General features: G+C 44.5%; 2 protein-coding genes and 1 non-coding gene across 3 annotated transcripts; 1 reads left to right on the top strand and 2 right to left on the bottom strand.

The window, feature by feature from the left end:
• Positions 1 to 1,902: 1,902 nt before the first annotated feature.
• Positions 1,903 to 16,009, top strand: lonp1 (lon peptidase 1, mitochondrial). The gene is made up of 18 exons (XM_041840606.2): positions 1,903 to 2,753; positions 5,105 to 5,193; positions 5,755 to 5,874; positions 6,000 to 6,273; positions 8,246 to 8,307; positions 8,599 to 8,728; positions 8,919 to 9,002; positions 9,254 to 9,474; positions 9,855 to 9,993; positions 10,161 to 10,339; positions 10,461 to 10,548; positions 10,679 to 10,801; positions 10,961 to 11,077; positions 12,374 to 12,514; positions 12,923 to 13,088; positions 13,868 to 14,094; positions 14,371 to 14,535; positions 15,441 to 16,009. The coding sequence occupies exons 1-18, from the start codon at positions 2,187 to 2,189 to the stop codon at positions 15,588 to 15,590; spliced, it is 3,042 nt and encodes a 1,013-aa protein (XP_041696540.2). The 5' UTR covers positions 1,903 to 2,186; the 3' UTR covers positions 15,591 to 16,009.
• Positions 16,010 to 16,823: 814 nt separating this feature from the next.
• On the bottom strand, positions 16,824 to 21,223 carry LOC121534127 (60S ribosomal protein L36). The gene is made up of 4 exons (XM_041840607.2): positions 21,140 to 21,223; positions 19,012 to 19,106; positions 18,101 to 18,235; positions 16,824 to 16,952 (listed from the first exon to the last, which is right to left on the bottom strand). Exons 2-4 carry the CDS (start codon positions 19,102 to 19,104, stop codon positions 16,863 to 16,865), a joined length of 318 nt encoding a protein of 105 aa, XP_041696541.1. The 5' UTR covers positions 19,105 to 19,106; positions 21,140 to 21,223; the 3' UTR covers positions 16,824 to 16,862.
• On the bottom strand, positions 18,352 to 18,480 carry LOC121534371. The gene has a single exon (XR_005994603.1). It is a non-coding gene; the product is annotated as a small nucleolar RNA SNORA63 (small nucleolar RNA).
• Positions 21,224 to 23,032: the final 1,809 nt, after the last annotated feature.

Below are 23,032 nucleotides of genomic sequence, written 5' to 3'. Positions count from 1 at the left end.
AGGGGGGAGAAGGAGCAAGGCAGGTGATTCCTATGGGGACAGGGGGGAGAAAGAGTAACGCTGTTCCCTGGTGGACTGAAGAGTGTAGAGAAGCAGTGAAGTGTCGGAATAATCTGACAGAAGAGGGGCAGCGTGGGAGAGAGAGGGTCAGAGGAGAACATCCGGGGGTCCTGGATCAGAGAGAGATGGTGGGTGATACATTGAATGGCCCTTTTACATTGGCTGAGGTGAAGAGAGCGTTAGCCAAAGCTGGGGTAACATATCCTGGGAAGGATGAGATGTGCTACATCATGACGGCTAATCTCAGTGACACTGCAATGGGGGAACGTATTGGGCCTTTACAATAAGGTGTGGCAGGAAGGGAACCTGCCTGGAAGTTGGAAGCAGACGGTAGTGGTGCCAATAAGGAAACCTGGGAAAGTCCTTCAACCTATAGGCCGATAGCGTTGGCATCTCACGTATGTAAACGTATGGAAAGGCTGACTTACTATCTGGAGAGTAGAGGACTGATGTCACCAGATCAAAGTGGGTTCAGGAAAGACTGACTTACTTTCTGGAGAGTAGATGACTCATGTCACCAGATCAAAGTGGGTTCAGGAAAGGCAGGGGAACAATGGATCCTGTACTGGGCCTAGAGGCAGGCATAAGGCCCAGGCAAATATGGTGGTAGCCGTTTTCTTTGATGTAGAGAACATGGGGGTTGGAGGAAGGGTTTTTAACTGGATAAACTATTTTATTTTGGGGCGATCAATGTCAGAAAGCTATGAGGTAGATAATGGTACCCCCCGGGGAAGTGTCATGAGGGTGGTGAGCTCTGTGTCAGAAAGCTATGAGGTGGATAATGGTACCCCCCAGGGAAGTGTCATGAGGGTGGGGAACTCTGTGTCAGAAAGCTATGAGGTGGATAATGGTACCCCCCAGGGAAGTGTCATGAGGGTGGGGAACTCTGTGTCAGAAAGCTATGAGGTGGATAATGGTACCCCCCAGGGAAGTGTCATGAGGGTGGGGAGCTCTATGTCAGAAAGCTATGAGGTAGCTGCTAGAGTGCTGGGAACATGAACAAAATCTTAATACAAGCTTTGGGTGGATAGGCAATTGCATGGCGAGAGAGATGGGGCTGTTTGGGAGGGAGTTTAGCCTCTCTGTGGTTCTTTCTGCTATCCCATCTTGGTTTCTTCCTCAGCCAGTGATATATCTTAGATTGCTTGAGAGGGTAAGAGATGTTGAGGAAGGAGTACATTCAGTTGTAAGTGAACATTTTAAGAACACAATACTATGCATTCTTGAATATATTCACAGATGGATCTAAGGACCCTAAAACAGGGAGGACAGGAGCTTAGTGTTCCTGAGTTTAAGGTGGAAGTGACGAAGAGAGCAACGGATCATTTATCTGTTTACACAACGGGAGTTGCTGACCGTACTATTGGCTGCAGAGTGGGTGGAGGAGGTGTGGCCAGACAGGGTGGTCATCTGCTCTGACTCCTGTGCAGCACTGATGAGCTTAAATTAATGTGTGTCTCAGAGCAGACAGGATGTATTGTATGAGGTTTTGCTGTGCTTGTACAGGGTGAAACAGATGGGGGTATTTGTGATGTTCCTCTGGGTACCAGCTCACGTGGGAGTAGAGGGGAATGAGGAAGTGGATATTATTGCCAGGCAGGCTCTTAAACATGGCAAAGGAATACTGCTGGGGAAATCTTCAAGGGATGTAGTATTTAATTATGTATTTCGTTTCCTTAGGGAGACGAGATTATTGGGGAGGATTCAGACCTTCATGGTCTCTCGTCCACACTCCTGTCCAGTTAGTGGCAGTAATGCACCTTAAAGTTGGTTGCCAACCGCCATATAAAATCCACAGAAGAAGAAGAAGAAGAAGAAGAAGAAGAAGAAGAACTGGGTGGGTTCATGGTTGACGCTCATGTCAGGGCGCTTGTGTAAAAGGGGGTGGAGATTTCCAACTGTGGAAGAAAGAAATGTGGTGTAGAAAGCTGTTTCCAATAGATAGCACAGCCACAAAATTGCCTATATCGTAAAAACTTAATTTAAGGTTAGGGTTAGGCATAAGGATAGCAGTGTGGTTAAGGTTTAAAATCACATTTTAAGAAGATACATTTTAGAAATGGGCGGGGTTTATGACTTTGTGGCTGTGGTAACTTGTGACGACGGTAGAAAGCTCGAGATTCAACATGGCCACTTACATGAGAATGCTGGGTGCTTGCAAGCAGACTTCTAAAAACGGCGTAATCTTGTCGAGAAATTACCCCAATATGCTTACAACGGGGACCGTGCGATCTCTCCTTAGCGAGTCATCTAACTGGACTGGACTGGTGGCCAAAAGGTCTTATTCTACGACCGGTACGCTTCGGAAAACATTATGCAACGCACGCTTTGGTAACGTTGTTACATCAATGACAAGAGCCGGGAGGCTAGCGAAGCTCAACCGATGGACAATGGTCACCGGGGTTTTTTCCGGGGAAAGAGAGATTCTGGGACTCGGCTGCGGGGCTTCGGCCAGCTACAACCAGATAAGATTGTTTGGCAACCGAGGCAGCGGCGCTGGCTTCTCGGGGGAAGACGGGTCGGAGAGCAGCGGGTCTGGGGGAGACGAGTCGGGGGGAGATGGAGGGACACCGTACATCTCCCCACAGATGACAGCTCTCACCCCCATGCTGGTGCCTGAAGTGTTCCCCAACGTGCCACTAATCGCCGTCAGTAGGAACCCGGTTTTCCCAAGGTTCATCAAGATTATCGAGGTAAGCAGCGCCGTCTGTCATTAGACACAGAGGTCTCCCAAGGACACATCTGGATGATGCAATACTCAGAATTAGAAAATTCACATATTTTGAATGACAGGTGTCTCTACCAGTGTCAACTTAAATATAAAAAATGTAACTTTTTGGGCGACCTGACACATAGAAATGGGAGTTATAAATCATTTTACATTTGAGTCATTTAGCAGAGACTTACAGGAGCAATTAGGGTTAAATCTGTCATTCTCATTGAAAGCAATTTAAAGATGTAGGTCTGTTCTATATGCGCTATTTCTATGCTTCCCGTTTTAAAAGTTTCGTTTTTTGCTTTACTTTTGTACACTACCTTCATACAGCTGAAAATACTATATTTTTGGTTTTGGAAAATATATTTCACAGCGGTTTAGATGGTACAATGATTCTATACACAATACTTGCTTGTTTTGTCACATAAACTGAAATTAGGCGAACTATTTAGAATTTTAGCAACCAGGAAATGGCAGAGCGATTTCTGCATAGTGGTTCTTACATCTTAGTGCCTCCAATATACAGTGAGGGGAAAAAAGTATTTGATCCCCTGCTGATTTTGTACGTTTGCCCACTGACAAAGAAATTATCAGTCTATAATTTTAATTGTAGGTTTATTTGAACAGTGAGAGAAAGAATAACAACAACAAAATCCAGAAAAACGCATGTCAAAAATTTTATAAATTGATTTGCGTTTTAATGAGGGAAATAAGTATTTGACCCCTCTGCAAAACATGACTTAGGACTTGGTGGCAAAACCCTTGTTGGCAATCAGAGGTCAGACGTTTCTTGTAGTTGGCCACCAGGTTTGCACACATCTCAGGAGGGATTTTGTCCCACTCCTCTTTGCAGATCTTCTCCAAGTCATTAAGGTTTCGAGGCTGACGTTTGGCAACTCGAACCTTCAGCTCCCTCCACAGATTTTATATGGGATTAAGGTCTGGAGACTGGCTATGCCACTCCAGGACCTTAATGTGCTTCTTCTTGAGCCACTCCTTTGTTGCCTTGGCCGTGTGTTTTGGGTCATTGTCATGCTGGAATACTCATCCACAACTCCTTTTCAATGCCCTGGCTGAGGGAAGGAGGTTCTCACCCAAGATTTGAAGGTACATGGCCCCGTCCATCGTCCCTTTGATGCGGTGAAGTTGTCCTGTCCCCTTAGCAGAAAAACACCTCCAAAGCATAATGTTTCCACCTCCATGTTTGACGGTGGGGATGGTGTTCTTGGGGTCATAGGCAGCATTCCTCCTCCTCCAAACACGGCGAGTTGAGTTGATGCCAAAGTCCTCGATTTTGGTCTCATCTGACCACAACACTTTCACCCAGTTCTCCTCTGAATCATTCAGATGTTCATTGGCAAACTTCAGCGGGCCTGTATATGTGCTTTCTTGAGCAGGGGGACCTTGCGGGCGCTGCAGGATTTCAGTCCTTTACGGCGTAGTGTGTTACCAATTGTTTTCTTGGTGACTATGGTCCCAGCTGCCTTGAGATCAATGACAAGATCCTCCCGTGTAGTTCTGGGCTGATTCCTCACCGTTCTCATGATCATTGCAACTCCACGAAGTGAGATCCTGCATGGAGCCCCAGGCCGAGGGAGATTGACAGTTCTTTTGTGTTTGTTCCATTTTGTGAATAATCGCACCAACTGTTGTCACCTTCTCACCAAGCTGCTTGGCGATGGTCTTGTAGCCCATTCCAGCCTTGTGTAGGTCTACAATCTTGTCCCTGACATCCTTGGAGAGCTCTTTGGTCTTGGCCATGGTGGAGAGTTTGGAATCTGATTGATTGATTGCTTCTGTGGACAAGTGTCTTTTATACTGGTAACAAACTGAGATTAGGAGCACTCCCTTTAAGAGTGTGCTCCTAATCTCAGCTCGTTACCTGTATAAAAGATACCTGGGAGCCAGAAATCTTTCTGATTGAGAGGGGTCAAATACTTATTTCCCTCATTAAAATGCAAATCAATGTATAACATTTTTGACATGCGTTTTTCTGGATTTTTTTGTTGTTATTCTGTCTCTCACTGTTCAAATAAACCTACCATTAAAATTATAGACTGATCATTTCTTTGTCAGTGGGCAAACGTACAAAATCAGCAGGGGATCAAATACTTTTTTCCCTCACTGTAAGTCTTACATGGAATTGCATCATATTCAACACTAGTACTGTATGTGATCAGCGTTGGTACAGATTTTTTCGGTCTTCTACCTTTTCAGGGAATCGTTTTCTTTTTTTGTTGATGCAGTATTTGCATTTTCCAACAGATCTTGTTGTTGTGCAAGTAAGCTAATCATTAAACATGGTGGGTGGTTTGTTTTCATTTGTAGGTGAAGAACAAGGGGCTTATGGATCTTCTGAGGAGAAAAGTCAGACTGGCCCAACCGTACGCTGGCGTGTTCCTGAAGAAAGATGATGCGTAAGGGAAATATTTCTTCAACTGTAAACGCTAGGACTGTGATGATAGCATTATCGCAATATTTTTTTCCATGTCAAAAATTAAAACATGAAGCAGACCAAACTCTTTTGGTTCTTTAAAAAAAACCTGCTGTGTGTAAAATATTGTGTGCTATATCTTGGGAAATAAATACATGTGACTCTGGATGACAACATAATGATGTTTGTTTCCAACATTAGGGCTGTTTTCCTAAAGAAGTGAAATCCGCTTCGTGTTTTGTTTCCTTGCCACAATACCAAGGAGTATCACTATACTGGTATCATCCTGGCTCTAATAAACACCCTTTAGACAGATCCTACAGGATTTTCTCTGTTGACCACTTTTATCTCTCTCTCTCTCTCTCTCTCTCTCTCTCTCTCTCTCTCTCTCTCTCTCTCTCTCTCTCTCTCTCTCTCTCTCTCTCTCTCTCTCTCTCTCTCTCTCTCTCTCTCTCTCTCTCTCTCTCTCTCTCTCTCTCTCTCTCTCTCTCTCTCTCTCTCTCTCTCTCTCTCTCTCTCTCTCTCTCTCTCTCTCTCTCTTCAGTAATGAGACTGATGTGGTGGAGAGTCTGGATGCCATCTACAACACAGGAACTTTTGTACAGATCCATGAGATGCAGGACCTTGGTGACAAGCTGAGGATGATTGTCATGGGCCACAGAAGGTAGGGGGTATAAAAAAACGTACTCCGCATGTTATGTTACCTTTTTGATATTTCATCTGTACAGTATGTGTCGTTGCCCATTTGAAACGTACGCACTGTACAGAATACTCCTTTCTCTCTGGTAGAATCCGCATCACCAAGCAGATGGAGGTGGAGCCGGATGAGCCTGCGTCTGAGTCTGTCTCTGCCACTGAACCAGGGAGCCAGCCCAATGTCCCACGCCGGAAGCCCAAGAGAAAAGAGCGTAAAGAACCAGCCACCCTGGTCGAAACCATGGAGGAGAAGGTGCAGGAGGCAGAGCTGGTGGTAGAGACACTCCCTCTGCCCTCCTCTGATATCCTTATGGTGGAGGTAGACAATGTGGTGCACCAACAGTTTGAGGTCTCAGAGGAAGTCAAGGTAGGCATTAGGCAAAATACAGTGCCTTCGGAAAGTATTCAGACCCCTTGACTTTTTCCACATTTTGTTACGTTACAGCCTTATTCTAAAATTGATTAAATATTTTTTTTTTCTCAGCAATCTACACACAATACCCCAAAATGACAAAGCAAAAACAGGTTTGTAGATTTTCCCCCCCCAAAACGTATTTAAAGAAAACAAATACCTTATTTACATAAGTATTCAGACCCTTTGCAATGAGACTCGAAATTGAGCTTAGGCGCGTCCTGTTTCCATTGGTCATCCTTGAGATGTTTCTACAAGTTGATTATTGGAGTCCACCTGTGGTAAATTCAATTGTTTGGACATGATTTGGAAAGGCACACACCTGTCTATATAAGGTCCCACAGTTGACAGTGCATGTCAGAGAATAAAACCAAGCCATGAGGTCGAAGGAATTGTCCGTAGAGCTCCGAGACAGGATTGTGTCGAGGCACAGATCTGGGGAAGGGTACCACAACATTTCTGCTGCATTGAAGGTCCCCAAGAACACAGTGGCCTCCATCATTCTTAAATGGAAGAAGTTTGGAACCACCAAGATTCTTCCTAGAGCTGGCTGCCCGGCCAAACTGAGCAATCGGGGGAGAAGGGCCTTGGTCAGGGAGGTGACCAAGAACCCGATGGTCACTCTGACAGTGCTCCAGAGTTCCTCTGTGGAGATGGGAGAACCTTCCAGAAGGACAACCATCTCTGCAGCACTCCACCAATCAGGCCTTTTTGGTAGAGTGACCAGACGGAAGCCACTTCTCAGTAAAAGACACATGACAGCCCGCTTGGAGTTTGCCAAAAGGCACCTAAAGACTCTCAGACCATGAGAAACAAGATTCTCTGGTCTGATGAAACCAAGATTGAACTCTTTGGCCTGAATGCCAAGCGTCACGTCTGGAGGAAACCTGGCACCATCCCTAAGGTGAAGCATGGTTGTGTGCAGCATCATGCTGTGGGGATGTTTTTCAGCGGCAGGGACTGGGAGACTGGTCAGGATCGAGGGAAAGATGAATGGTGCAAAATACAGAGAGATCCTTGATGAAAACCTGCTCCAGAGCACTCAGGACCTCAGACTGGGGCGAAGGTTCACCTTCCAACAGGACAACAACCCTAAGCACACAGACAAGACAACGCAGGAGTGGCTTCGGGACATGTCCTTGAGTGGCCCAACCAGAGCCCAGACTTGAACCCGATCAAACATTTTTGGAGAGAAGAATGGGAGAAACTCCCCAAATACAGGTGTGCCAAGCTTGTAGCGTCATACCCAAGAAGACTCGAGGCTGTAATCGCTGCCAAAGGTGCTTCAAAAAGTACTGAGGAAATGGTCTGAATACTTATTTACATTTGATATTTCCTTTTAAAAAAAATGTTTTATTGCCAACAATTTCTAAACCTGTTTTTGCTTTGTCATTATGGGGTATTGTGTGTAGATTGATGAGGGGGAAAAATTTTTTTTTGAATAAGGCTGTAACGTAACAAAATGTGGAAAAAGTCAAGTTGTCTGAATACTTTCCGAATGCGCTGTAACATCTCCCCTGGTTTTGGTCCAATATTTCCACACCACAAAGAATGAAGTGTTTGTTTACATTTATAATGTTATAACATTGGAGTACAACAAGCTTCTATTTTGGTTTCTGATGAGGTGTGACAGTTGAACTAAGCACATGAGGCATTTATAAGTTATATTACATTTACATTTTAGTCATTTAGCAGACGCTCTTATCCAGAGCGACTTACAGTTAGTGAGTGCATACATTTTCTTGATTCTTCATGAATCAATGGGTGTGTGTTTTAATATATCATTAATTTATAAGTCCAAAAATGGTTGTAGCAACTGCAGATTGCCCCTTTAACCAGGCGTTCTAGCGGGGTGTCAGTGTAGCTGTTGGGGTTTGTTTTGTTTCATTTGAAGAAAAACAGAAGTGCATGTGCTTTGTTTATAAAGGCCCTGACAGCGGAGATCGTGAAGACCATCCGTGACATCATCGCCCTTAATCCACTTTACAGGTAATTACATCGTTCTTTACAAATAAAGAATTGTCCTTCAAAGTACCGAGGAAAGTCATGTGTCTCCCAATGTCTAGATGGCGCTAGTAATGAACGCATTAATAGGCCAGAACTCTGTTTATTTTAACGACTGTGAATGTCACTGACACTCATAAAAAAAAATATTAAAAAAAATAAATAAAGGTTTTACTTCAAATGCCCACACGTTTCAGCCTCCTTCCTTTTTTTGAATGCATGAGACTGTCTGTCAAATGACTAACCTGGTAATTGTATCGGTCTGTATGCATGCAGAGAGTCTGTTCTTCAGATGATGCAGGCTGGACAGAGAGTAGTGGACAACCCCATCTATCTGAGTGACATGGGAGCGGCTCTCACAGGGGCCGAGTCACACGAGCTACAGGACGTCCTGGAAGAGACCAACGTAAGTGGACAGGGATTATCCTTACCAACAAACATGCTCTTTACAATCTTTTCTTTACCTTTTCTCTCCATGGGATGTTCAAACTAGAAGAAGAAGAGATTTCCCATGAGTACACACAACATGTTCAATAGAATATTCTCGGTGCTTTAATGACAACCATTTTTCAATAACTTTTTAACGCTCTCCTCAGATTCCCAAACGCCTGTACAAGGCTTTGTCGCTGCTGAAGAAAGAATATGAGCTCAGTAAGTTGCAGCAGCGCCTCGGCAGGGAGGTAAGTGACGTCTTCCTCTTTTAGACAATTTTGAGATGTACAGTACCTCTTCAAAACCATTTTTTTCATCACCTCAAGCTCTTTGCAAAATGTAATGACACATTTTACAGTAAAATGGTGACCTAAATGAATGGGAAATATGGTCCGGGCAGGCACCAATCCAATATGACGACTTTGCCATTCCTTGCACAGAATTTAAAAAATATGAAAATGATATAATGATTGTGACGTTGTATTATTCTCTGTGTCAGGTGGAGGAGAAGATCAAGTTGACCCACAGGAAGTACCTCCTGCAGGAGCAGCTGAAGATCATTAAGAAGGAGCTGGGCCTGGAGAAGGAGGACAAGGACGCCATAGAGGAGAAGTTCAGGGAGAGGCTGAAGGAGCGCACCGTGCCCCAGCACATCATGGACGTCATCAACGAGGAGCTCAACAAACTCGGCCTGCTGGACAATCACTCCTCAGAGTTCAAGTCAGTCCCTGAACCCCAAATAAACCCCTAGACCATCCCTGCCCCCTGGATGTGGCGATCTGAGAGGATTGGATAGGTGTACTGTAAGCAATATGGCGACAATTCCACCTGGCCTATCAGAGGGCAAAATGGAACTACCACCATAATGCTTAAACCTATCCAATCCTCACAGATCTATATGTAGGTGCCATGGGGGTAGGGGCTAGGGGTTGATTTGGGAATCAGGGAGTGACCTCAGCGTTTGCCTCACCTTTTGAACTATCACTCAGAAAGAGCATCGTTTTTTTGTTGTTGTATCTGTCCTATTTTAAACAAACTCAAAAACAACAAAAAAACGATTGAACATGGCTCTTCTATTGAACTGTTGGTTCTGTGTGCAGTGTGACCAGGAACTATCTGGACTGGCTGACCTCGATGCCCTGGGGAACTAATAGTGAGGAGAACCTGGAACTCAAACGGGCCAAAGAGGTGCTGGAGGAAGACCATTATGGGATGGACGACGTCAAGAAACGCATTCTGGTGAGAGAATTGCACTGTGGGATCACCATGGTTACAATCTGACAGTGGATGACAGTTGGACTTGTGGATGTGAAAAATCTAATAATCTGTTGCCAAATATTTCCTTAATTAAGAAAATTCAAAGTTTCCTCTTGACCTCACCCATCTTCTTCTCTTTCTTCCTGCAGGAGTTTATTGCAGTGAGCCAGCTGAGAGGCTCAACCCAGGGAAAGATCCTGTGTTTCTATGGCCCTCCTGGTGTAGGAAAGACCAGTATCGCCCGCTCCATCGCCAGAGCACTCAACCGAGAGTATTTCCGTTTCAGTGTTGGTGGTATGACAGATGTCGCTGAAATCAAAGGCCACAGGTATGTACTGTTAGCTACTGTTAATTGCTCAATTAAACAATTCTGTCCGCATTAAAATACTATACAATCCAAAGTTGAGAGTAACTATTATTTACGGTACTTGTGTGTTGTGTGTTTTCAGGAGAACATATGTGGGAGCCATGCCTGGAAAAATCATTCAATGCCTCAAGAAGACAAAGACTGAAAACCCACTGGTCCTTATTGATGAGGTGAATAAAGAAACTCTATGGAGTCAGCTCTAGCTTTATTTGATTGACAGAAATGTAGTTCTGCGTTGTTTGTATCATTTTGTATTCTTGGTGAAGGAGGTGATCGACCGTTCTGTGTTTATTCTTCCAGGTTGACAAGATAGGTCGTGGTTACCAAGGCGACCCGTCCTCAGCTCTGCTGGAGCTCCTGGACCCGGAGCAGAACTTCAACTTCCTGGATCACTACCTGGATGTGCCTGTTGACCTGTCCAAGGTAGGTGGACACACCTGTTAGGATGGACTTGTCCAAGGACACACCTGTTAGGTTGGATCTGATCCTGATCCTGGAGGGCTTCAGGGTTACGGCCCAGCACATAAAATGAATAGGTCATGTTCTTGAATCGAACGGTTTGTGTCCTTGTGTTCTCTCCAGGTTCTGTTTATCTGCACTGCCAATGTGACTGACACCATCCCAGAGCCCCTGAGAGACCGTATGGAGATGATCAACGTGTCTGGATATGTGGCCCAGGAGAAACTAGCCATCGCTGAGGTAATGTGTTTTCACATTAGATTAAATCGGACAGCTGTCTCGGCGCTGAGAAGACAGTCCGCAAACATGCTTTAACAAAACAACCACCCCTTCTTATGGCAAACATTGAGTCATTAACCATGTTTCCATCCAAACATTTTTATGCAAGTAAAGCACCTGTGAGATATAAAACTCATGACAGGCCTGATAGAAACAGCAAATTCTCGGTCAACTTTCAAACCAAAAAAAGTTTCCAATGCCATTTCTCGCATGATCTATTTAATCTATCCACAATATGATCCACCCCTGTCAAACATATTTTGGTGGTTAACATTTAATGTTTTTTTTTGTGCAATATTTGATAGAAGTAAACTGCAGTCATGCAATGATGCTATGTCCTGTGGTCCTGTGGTCCTCCCACTAGGACTTGGAAAAGCATGCACAGTTTATTAGCTACAGATGATTCAAGTTATGATGAATGTCACAGTGTGGTGGGGATGAGTTGGACTCTCATCTCCAATAGATTGGTGCTCCTTATTCGAGTTCTAGAAAAACATTCCTTTGTCTGATTTAGTGTTGGTTTACTTCCTGTCTTTTAAGTGTGGGTTTTTCGTTTGTTTGCCTCTTGGGCAAATTTTGTGTGCGTTGTCTTTTAGGTTCCAGTTGTGTTGCTAGTCAACTTTCAGTGAACACCCCCATGAGTGTATTTTTAAGAACACCTCTTAAAACCCCCCGTTTTGGTTCTTTGTCAGTGGCTCTCTGTTAGTTCCCCCTTCTGTTTGAGCGACCTTTTGGTTTTCTTGCTGGGGAACATAACAAAATAGGGGCTCGTCCGGGATATTGTTTCCCATGAGTATGGTAGTTGCTCTAGTCACCTACTCTGAAGCTCTGCTGTGCCCAGATATTTGAGTGTTCAAAATGCTCTTTTGGGTAGAGTTTGTCACTGGCATCCACCTTGAGGGGTTAGAAGATTGGTGGAATCATAGATATTGAGGGGCTGAATTTGTATGCTGGTGACATGATGATTGGTGCTTGGCTGCCAATTTAACCAATACGACCAGTAGGGGCAAATTTGCTGTTTATCGCAAGACTTGTGTCAAAACCGTCAACAGAGCTGAAAATGGGACGGAAACGTTAAATGAAAAGTTACTTTTTAATCACGACAAGCCAGTTTGGATTTCTGTTGGTAAAATGCGCATATCTTTTTGTGCGAATATTAGAATATTTAGACAAATGGATGGACACCTAGCTATTGGTGGCATCTCCATCTCGCAGTAACTCTCTCTCTCTCTCTCTCTCTCACTCACTAACTAACAGAAGTACCTGGTACCCCAGTTGCGTACTCAGTGTGGGCTGACTGAGGATACCACCACCATCTCCCCAGAGGCTCTGAACCTTCTCATCAGACAGTACTGTAGAGAGAGTGGAGTCAGGAACCTACAGAAACAAGTGGAGAAGGTCAGGCCAAACTTCACCGTCTGACTGCATGTATTAGTGGCTATTCTATATCTATCGCAGCCAAAGGTGCTTCAACAAAGTACTGAGTAAAGGGTCTGAATACTTATGAATAATTTATTTTTAATACATTTGCAAAAATGTCTAAAAACCTGTTTTCACTTTGTCATTATGGGGTATTGTGTGTAGATTGATGAGGGGAAAAAAACAATATTTAATCCATTTTAGAATAAGGCTGTAACGTAACAAAATGTGGGGGTCTGAATACTTTCCGAATGCACTATGGGGTTAATCCTAACTTTGAAGTCTCATTTTCACTTATTCGATTTAAATTGAAATTAGGATTCTCCCCTAATGAAAGGAAATAATTATACTTTAGGATGTTGCTGATGTCTCGTATCATGTGTCCAGGTGTTCCGGAAAGTGGCGTTCCGTATAGTGAGTGGGGAGGAGACGGCGGTCCAGGTTACCCCTGACAACCTGCAGGATTACGTCGGCAAGCCCATCTTCACTGTGGATAGAATGTATGATGTCACACCGCCTGGTGTTGTCATGGGCCTGGCATGGACAGCCATGGGTAAGAACGTGGGCAGAGACGTAGAAGAGAGGTGTGTTTTACAACCATCATTATGCATAGAGAACAACACAAACGTCGCTCTGATCTTAACCCCCTAGAGTCTTAGCCTGGGGGGTGGGGGGGGGTCGTTTTGAAGTATCTGTCCTATATCTGAGCCGATCAAAGATCAGGATTATTTTATATTACGTTTTTTACCCGTATTTAACCCTTTTTTCCACTAAACTACTTCCATATATACTTCCATCCATGTTTTTTAACTGGTACGGGGCTTCCTTCAGACGAGGCTTGTTGGCGTCCTAGAGCAAAACGTGTGCGTGAGTCTCACCGTTCCACAGAGAGGTCATATTAGTGTGTAGCCCCAAGCTGTTCAGATGCTACAGACAGAAGGTGGCAGATCGGGCGGTACCGACTTCAGACGAGTCCCGTGACTCGTGTGGGGGGGTCGTAGATCAAAACGTGTTCGTGAGAGTCTCGTCTTTCCAGAGAGGGGTATTATTCGATTTTAGGCCAAACCGTTCGAACGCTACAGATGGTTTTGTGAGAAGACATCTTTTTGGAATTTCTCCTGGTCTGATAAACACTGCTGTAGCTCTGCAACCGCAGACACGCAAGGGTAACGTCGGCGGCTGCGATGGATCGAGACGCAGCCCATGCAGATAACTCTAGCTTAAACAGATGGATTTTGATAGGGGATATTTCTTTATTATGCTAATTAGATTTTGCGGACACGTGGACATTGACTCTGGGTTTTTAAAGTCCCCTCCATCTTTCCTCTCCAGGTGGCACTACGCTGTTCATCGAGACGTCCCTGAGACGGCCGCGGGACACTGGCGGTAAGGATAAGGACGGCCCCAGGGATGGGTCGCTGGAGATCACAGGGCAGCTGGGAGATGTGATGAAGGAGAGCGCTAAGATCGCCTGTACCTTCGCCAGGGTCTTCCTCATGAAGCAGCAGCCGGACAACGACTTTTTCTCTGGCTCCCACCTCCATTTGCACGTCCCTGAGGTAGGGGTGTTGTCCTTACAGACTGTAGCAGTGTTGACGTTTGTCTTGTAAACACCTGTATCTGCACACCCCTTCTGTTATCTGATATCTTTATGCCATATCCATCAATCACCCATTTACAGTATTCTATGAAAAGGGACCTTCAATGTACACAACATCCACTGTATACAAGCCAAATCGAAAGGAACAGTGTTCTGTATAGATTTTTATACATAATCACAACGTCACGAAACAGCGTCTCCTCTCTCCCTGTATGGCTGCTGTGGTTGTTTACAGGGTGCTACCCCCAAGGACGGGCCCAGTGCCGGCTGCACCATCGTCACGGCCCTGCTGTCCCTGGCAACCAACACGCCAGTGCGGGAGAACGTGGCCATGACGGGAGAGGTGTCCCTGACCGGAAAGATCCTGCCTGTGGGAGGCATCAAGGAGAAGACCATTGCTGTGAGTCACGTCACTCTTAATAACACTGTTTAGTTACCTGGGAGCTTAGTGGGATAGAAAAAGAGAATGAAATGTACTTCAAGTAGGCTGTTACTTTACATACTATAACAACGTAACTTATGAGGTGAGATACTTGATCAACAATGGCTTCATAACATACAGAAGACACCTTTGCCATGTATTGCTAATTCCTGCAGAAAGCACACAGGCTACTGGAAAGACTGATATACAAACCATATGTTTTGCATATGACATTCAAGTTTAATTTATGGTTCAATCTTTTCCTTCTAAAAGCATGTTTATAATAAATCATGAGGATACAATGTTAGTCTGAAACTGGAAATGACTGTGGAGTATGGTTGTGTATGGGGATTTATCTGAACTTGTATTATGCTGAACAAAAATATAAACGCAACAATTTCAACGATTTTACTGAGTTACAGTTCATATAAAGAAATCAGTCATTTACATTTTAGTCATTTAGTTACTGGCACAACGCTCTTAACCATTAAGCTACCTGCCGCCCCTCATGTCAATTGCAAATGTTGCATTTAATCAGTCAATTGCAGCCATGGCTGGGCATAGGCCCACCCACTGGGGAGCCAGGTCTCTGTCTGTCTAATGACAATCCTGTTTAATCAGCTTCTTGATATGCCACACCTGTCAAGTGGATGGATTATCTTGGCAAAGGAGAAACGCTCACTAACAGGAATATAAACACATTTGTGCACAACATTTTGAAGCTTTTTGTGCGTATCGAACATGTCTGGGATCTTTTTATTTCAGCTCAGGAAACATGGGACCAACACTTTACATGTTGCGTTTTTATATTTTTGTTCAGTAGTTTTAGTAGCAGTCTCCTCGTGCATTTTGAACATTCCTCCCTTCTCTCCATCTTTCCCCAGGCGAAGCGTGCAGGTGTGACCTGCATGATCTTACCGGCAGAGAACAAGAAGGACTTCTCTGACCTGCCAGAGTTCATCACGGAGGGCCTGGAGGTTCACTTTGTGGATCATTACAGCAAGATGTACCCCATCGTCTTTCCACAACACTGAATCATGACGCTATGAAACAGACACTGGCACCTAAGCTGCCAGCACTGTTGGGGGTCAATTCAGGAAGAACACTGAAATTCCCAATTATCTTCAATGAGGAAGATGTTGAATTGGAATTTGGTTTACTTTTATGTATTGACTGGAATTAAAAATGGAATTCACCCCAACCCCCGATGGATAGAACTGGTTAGATCTACATTCACATTGAAGGACTTTGTCATCACTGAACTATGAAAGCAGATTTTCTGATCAGTTGTTTTATTTGGTCGTACATTCACCCGCTGTTAAAAGCACCACAACTAACAGTGTGAGACAGCTGTGTCACGAGGAGAGTTGTATACGAGTCCCCTGTAGCTCAGTTGGTAGAGCATGGCGCTTGCAACGCCAGGGTTGTGGGTTTGTTTCCCGGGGGGGGGGGCAGCATGAAAATGTATGCACTAACTGTAAGTTGCTCTGGATAAGAGCGTCTGCTAAATGACTAAAATGGTAATTGTATAGCCAATCAGTTGGACCACAGACACAGCAGAGGGTCTTTTCAGGAGGGTGAAACAGAACATTTCAGCTAGGAACATATGATTGTCTATCATGTAGAAGGAATTTTCAGATCATATTAAGTTGCATTTCTATATCACCAATGTTCATGTTAACCCCCCCCCCCCCAGTATCCCTCTTCTGTGTTAAAGATCCCCAAAAACTACCATCATAGTTGGGGTGATGTTTTCGCTGCTACGCAGCCTAGACTTAAGATATCTTTTTTTTTTGTGATCAAATGTTGCATTTAATCTGACTGCTGATAAACTTGCGTACTGTCATTTTTCCTTAATGTTGAAGTTTGTTCCCACTTGATAACATACGGAAGACACCTTTGCTATTTATTGCCAATTTCTTCACACAGGCTACTGGTAAGAATATTGGCTAGCCCATCATTTGGCATGTGTAAGAGCATCTGCTGGACAAGAGCGTCTGCTAAATGATGTAAATGTAAAAATGAAGACGACTGTACAGTACACTACCCAGTCAGAGTAGTCCTTCAATTAATAAAATAAGTCTTACAGAATATTTAGACAACTCCAGGTCTGTATTCTAGTAAAAATTCATGACTGGAAAGACATGCAGCCTACAGTATAAATTGAAAATGGCTCCCCTCTGCAGATTGAGATGTAGTTTAAATCTCGCCAATCATAGCACCACTTCATCATTCTAAAATGAGAAACAATGAAGGAATCGACAAACTTTAAATTGTTGATACAAATATTTATTTGCAAGAACAGCTTAATCCTTCTTGGCAGCGGCCTTCCTCATGGCAGCCAGGACGTTGCTGAGCTCCTCCCTCTTTCTCTTGGCGCGGATGTGAGTTCCAATCTGAGGAGAAACCCAAAGGGTACATTAATGTAAGAGGGAAGACCCAACACAAGATGGATGCGCAACTTTCACAGCAGGTGAACTACCATGCTCAGGATGACGTCAACACTGGCCCCGTGTAGCTCAGTTGGTAGAGCACGGCGCTTGCAACTCCAGGGTTGTGGGCTCGTTTCCCCACGGGGGAGCCAGTATGAAAATGTATGCATTCACTAACTAAAGTCGCTCTGGATAAATGACAACAAAAAAACCCACTAAAGCATGTCTCTGGGACAGATAAATCAGGTACAAGTTCAGTAATGAACATGTATTGGGATAGCAGTTCCATTATGCTAAACTAGTCTTGAGAATTAACTGATTGGACAAACTATAGGACAGAATAAGGCTACTGATCCAATAGATGCTCCACGATGTAAACAGTCAACCAGGGTGACAGCTGCGAAAAATGCAGGACATTTCCACAAACCCTTAACAGATGTAGTAACGTTCAACATCAAATGGGTACTACAAAATCTATGTTCGGTTTTAAAAAATGCATTTTGTTCACCGTTTTTTTGATCCAAAAAGAAAGCAGCTGCAGAAACAAACCATATGACATGAACAAATTCCTCCATGCTGACAATACATTTTAGTCATTTAGCAGACGCTCTTATCCAGAACGACTTACAGTTAGTGAATGCATACATTTTTTTTTTTTATTATATTTTTTCCTACCCCCTGTGGGAATCGAACCCACAACCCTGGCGTTGCAAACGCCATGCTCTATCAACTACAATAACACCACCAATACACCCAGCCGGGTTCGTAGTGTCTCCCGAGTGGCGCAGTGGTCTAAGGCACTGCATCGCAGTACTAGCTGTGCCACTAGAGATCCTGGTTCGAATCCAGGCTCTGCTGTAGCCAGCCGCAACCGGGAGACCAATGGGGCGGCGCACAATTGGCCCAGCGTCGTCCAGGGTAGGGGAGGGAATGGCCGGCAGGGAGGTAGCTCAGTTGGTAGAGCATGGCGTTTGCAACGCCAGGGTTGTGGGTTCGTTTCCCACGGGGGGCCAGTATAAAAAAAGAATAATGTATGCACTAACTGTAAGTCGCTCTGGATAAGAGCGTCTGCTAAATGACGTAAATGTAAATGTAGCAGGGGAGTTACATACCCTCTTCTTGATGAACTTGAGGGCACGCTTGTCCTTGGACACCTTCAGCAACTCCATGGCGCGCCTCTCGTAAGGGGCGAAGCCGCACACCTCGCGGATCATGTCACGCACAAACTTGCTGTGCTTGGTCAGACGCTGAAATACAAAATCCGCAACAGTTGGTCAAACAACCAGTTCTAAAGTCACTGGGGAAATGTAGGCCCTCTACCATGGGATGAAAAAATACCTTTATTCTGATAGCTACTATGCAAGTGTCTGAGACCAAGCGTCCCTGTCAGCAGTGGGATGCAGACAGCCAGGGATAGTAGGAAACTAGTTGATGTGTGCAGGGGGAACGACAGAGCAGCACTGAACAAGCTGCACTGTAACTTATCCTGCTTTAGCAACAGTTTATTGGGCCAGTAAGTGCCGCCTACGATCAAGTTATATTGTTGACCCATTATCTGATAACAGAGGGGAGAGGTCCAAAGCCTGAGCACCTTCAATCACTACACTGGTGGCAGCTATGGGATTAGAAACCAAACTATGAACAGAGCCAGAGAGGGGCTTGACCCAGCAATTCTAGGACAAGCAAACAACCTAATGTGGTAAAGGGTCCAGTGCCCAGACCCTTTACCTGAGGACATAGGCCAACCTTAGGGCCCAGACTTACGAAACAGCGCAGACCCTTTACCTGAATAGCGCAGACCTTTACCTGAGGACAAGCACCTTTACCCGAGGACATAGTGCCCAGACCCTTTACCTGAGGACATAGCGCCCAGACCCTTTACCTGAGGACATAGCGCCCAGACCCTTTACCTGAGGACATAGCGCCCAGACCCTTTACCTGAGGACATAGCGCCCCGAGGCCTCTACCAACACCACACTACCTGTGGTGGTTGTCATGTTTCTATCCATTCAGATGAACTCACCCCTCGCCTACGGGCATGTTTCGGTGCGGTCACATTCTTGGTTACCGGGTGGCCTTTGCTAAGGCCCACGGCCATAGGATACCTGATAGCCATGTCTGTAGAAAAAAGGAAAAAAAAGTTGAGTTACATGTCATTCAAAGCATGAGACTTCCAACAGGCTAGCTAGTTGCTGACCATCAACTAACTTGTGTTACAGTGTCAGTACAGGTGCATCAAAGCTGGGACAGAGAAACAGCTTCTATCTCAAGGGCATCAGACTGTTAAATAGCCATCACTAGCCGGCCTTCACCCAGTACCCTGCCCTTAGTCACTGTCACTAGCCGGCTACCAACCATTTACTAATCCCTGCACCTTAGAAGCTGCTGCCCTATGTACGTAGACATGGAACACTGGTCACTTTAATAATGTTAACATACTGTTTTACTCATTTCATATGTATATACTGTATTCTAGTCAAGGCCATCCTATTCAACGATTGCTGTATATATACACTATTCTATCCTACGTATTCTACAGATATACTAAATCTTCTATCCACATACTGTCCATGATGTCTATACATCCCATCCCACACACAGAACAAAAATATAAACGCAACATGCAACAATTTTACTGAGTTAGTTAATATGAGGAAATCAGTCAATTGAAATAAATTAGGCCCTAATCTATGGATTTCACATGACTGGGAATACAGATACCTCACGATTTTGTCAGAATATTTCTGTACATTCAAATTGCCATAGATAAAAAGCAATTGTATTCGTTGTCTGTAGCTTATGCCTGCCCATACCATAACCCCACCATTGGGCACTCTTGTTCACAAGGTTGACATCAGCAAACCACTCGACCAGAAGACGCCATACAAGTGGTCTGCGGTTGTGAGGCCAGTTAGACATACTGCCAAATTCTTTAAAACGACGTCGGAGGCGCCATATGGTAGAGAAATGAACATTCAATTATCTGGCAACAGCTCTGGTGGACATTCCTGCAGTCAGCATGCCAATTGCACGCGCCCTCAACTTCTGTGGCATTGTGTTGTGTGACAAACTGCACATTTTAGAGTGGCCTTTTATTGTCCCCAGCACAAGGGGCATCTGTGTAATGATCATGCTGTTTAATCAGCTTCTTGATATGCCACACCTGTCAGGTGGATGGATCATCTTGGCAAAGGAGAAATGCTCATTAAAAGGGATGTAAACAAATTTGTGCATAACATTTGAGAGAAATAAGCTTTTTGTGCATGTGTAAAATGTCTGGGGATCTTTGATTTCACCTCATGAAACACGGGACCAACACTTTAGGTTAAGTGCGTATATATATATATATATATATATATATATATATATATATATATATATATATATATATATACACACACACCGCCATTGCTCATCCTAATATTTATATATTTCTTAATTCCATTAATTTTGCTTTTAGATTTAGATTGGAGCTAGGAACACAAGCATTTCGATACACCAGCAATAACATCTGCTAAACTTGTGTATACGACCAATAACATTTTATTTTATCGTGAACTATTAACGTTACCGGTCTGGCCTTCGCAAGATAGCCAGTTAGCTAACGTTACTAGCGTTTTCCTATAACGCTAATCACTGTATCGTCAACTGCAATGTACATTTAACTAGCCACAACGTTAGGACTCGATTCAGCAAGGTAGCCAAAGAATATGGTTATTAAGACAGAATGCTGGCTAGCAAACTACCGTGAGCAATGTTAGCTAGCAAACGTAGCCAACTAGCTAATTACCCTCTTACTACTGCGATAGGAAAATTACATGAGTTAGCATTAAAGCAGAAATATTAGTCAAGAACATGCATGTTATCTGTAGGCACTATGCAGTCATTGTAAAAAGCGTCTCGTTACGAAGCTCCGGCAATAACAAGCCGATGTGATTCTCATGTGCTTAGGGAAAGAGACCATGTAAGCGCAGCAACTGTAGGGGGCTGTTTACCGTGAAAATCGTACATTTATCACGGCAATATTGGAAGCCTCGCTTCAAGTAATAACTATACCTTATGTTGGTTTTATTCAAATTGGTAATAAAAGAAGGATGCCAAAGATTTGGTAAGGATTTTTAGACGATATAATTTCTTCATAAAATTCTTACCTTCTTTCTTTAATGGCGGACAAACCGGAAGGAACGCTTAGTAGTGGATGTTGGGTAATGAGGGTTTACCATAAATAAAACACAAGTGAAATCTATGTAGCGCCACCTGTGGGTGCGGATAACTCAGATTCAGTTGTCTTTCTTTGAAGATACATATATTGCGAAAGTAAATCGTTTAAAGTAGACCGTAGCAAACATTTTTATAATTACATTTACGTCATTTAGCAGACGCTCTTATCCAGAGCGACTTACAAATTGGTGCATTCACCTCATGATAGCCAGAGGGACAACCACTTTACAATTAATTTTTTAATATTTTTCAAATTGTTTAATTCTTGATTTTTAGAGTATATTTATAAATGTTGGGGGGTAGAAGGATTACTTTTATACTATCCCAGGTATTCCTTAAAGAGGTAGGGTTTCAAGTGTCTCCGGAAGGTGGTCAGTGACTCCGCTGTCCTGGCGTCGTGAGGGAGCTTGTTCCACCATTGGGTGCCAGAGCAGCGAACAGTTTTGACTGGGCTGAGCGGGAACTGTGCTTCCGCAGAGGTAGGGGAGCCAGCAGGCCAGAGGTGGAAGAACACAATGCCCTCGTTTGGGTGTAGGGACTGATCAGAGCCCGAAGGTACGGAGGTGCCGTTCCCCTCACAGCTCCGTAGGCAAGCACCATGGTCTTGTAGCAGATGCGAGCTTCAACTGGAAGCCAGTGGAGTGTGCGGAGGAGCAGGGTGACGTGAGAGAACTTGGGAAGGTTGAACACCAGACGGGCTGCAGCATTCTGAATGAGTTGTAGGGGTTTAATGGCACAGGCAGGGAGCCCAGCCAACAGCGAGTTGCAGTAATCCAGACGGGAGATGACAAGTACCTGGATTAGGACCTGTGCCGCTTCCTGTGTAAGGTAGGGTCGTACTCTGCGAATGTTGTAGCGCATGAACCTACAGGATCGGGTCAACGCTTTGATGTTAGCTGAGAACGACAGGGTGTTGTCCAGGGTCACGCCAAGGTTCTTTGCACTCTGGGAGGAGGACACAACGGAGTTGTCAACCGTGATGGCGAGATCATGGAGCGGGCAGTCCTTCCCCAGGAGGAAGAGCAGCTTCGTCTTGCCGAGGTTCAGCTTGAGGTGGTGTTCCGACATCCACACTGATATGTCTGCCAGACATGCAGAGATGCGATTCGCCACCTGGTTATCAGAAGGGGGAAAGGAGAAGATTAATTGTGTGTCGTCTGCGTAGCAATGATAGGAGAGGCCATGTGAGGATATGACAGAGCCAAGTGACTTGGTGTATAGAGAGAATAGGAGAGGGCCTAGAACTGAGCCCTGGGGGACACCAGTGGTGCGAGCACGTGGTGCGGAGACAGATTCTCGCCACGCCACCTGGTAGGAGTGACCTGTCAGGTAGGTCGCAATCCAAGAGTGAGCCGCGTCGGAGATGCCCAACTCGGAGAGGGTGGAGAGGAGGATCTGATGGTTCACAGTATCAAAGGCTCCGACTTTCCAACCTGAAGATCACTGACGTCATGATTTGACCTCGTATTTTTCAGAGTTCCCAGTTGTTTTGAAATGCGCCAAGTAGCCGCTGCAGCGTCACACATGAAAAAAAGTGCAACAGATGAAACGCACACTTAGCCTTCTGAATGGACAATCAAAACAGGTCTGGTGCGCTAGCACAGTGGATCTCAAAGTGGATAAGGTTCTGGGGGGGTCACGAGTATGAAACTGAATACCTTTGCCTATTTGATCTGGTTTCTAACATAGGCCTATGGTATTGAGTACCACAGTATGAGTTGTAATACCCGGAAATGGTTCCAATCGTTTTTCCACCATTCATTTTTCCTTAAGAGATTTTAGAACTACTTCATATATGGTCTGTGTTTTGTGTAGGTTTACCC

Source organism: Coregonus clupeaformis, chromosome 20, assembly GCF_020615455.1.
Source record: "Coregonus clupeaformis isolate EN_2021a chromosome 20, ASM2061545v1, whole genome shotgun sequence".
In the NCBI taxonomy this organism is placed as follows: Eukaryota; Metazoa; Chordata; class Actinopteri; order Salmoniformes; family Salmonidae; genus Coregonus; species Coregonus clupeaformis.
This window is presented reverse-complemented; position numbering and strand designations above follow the sequence as displayed.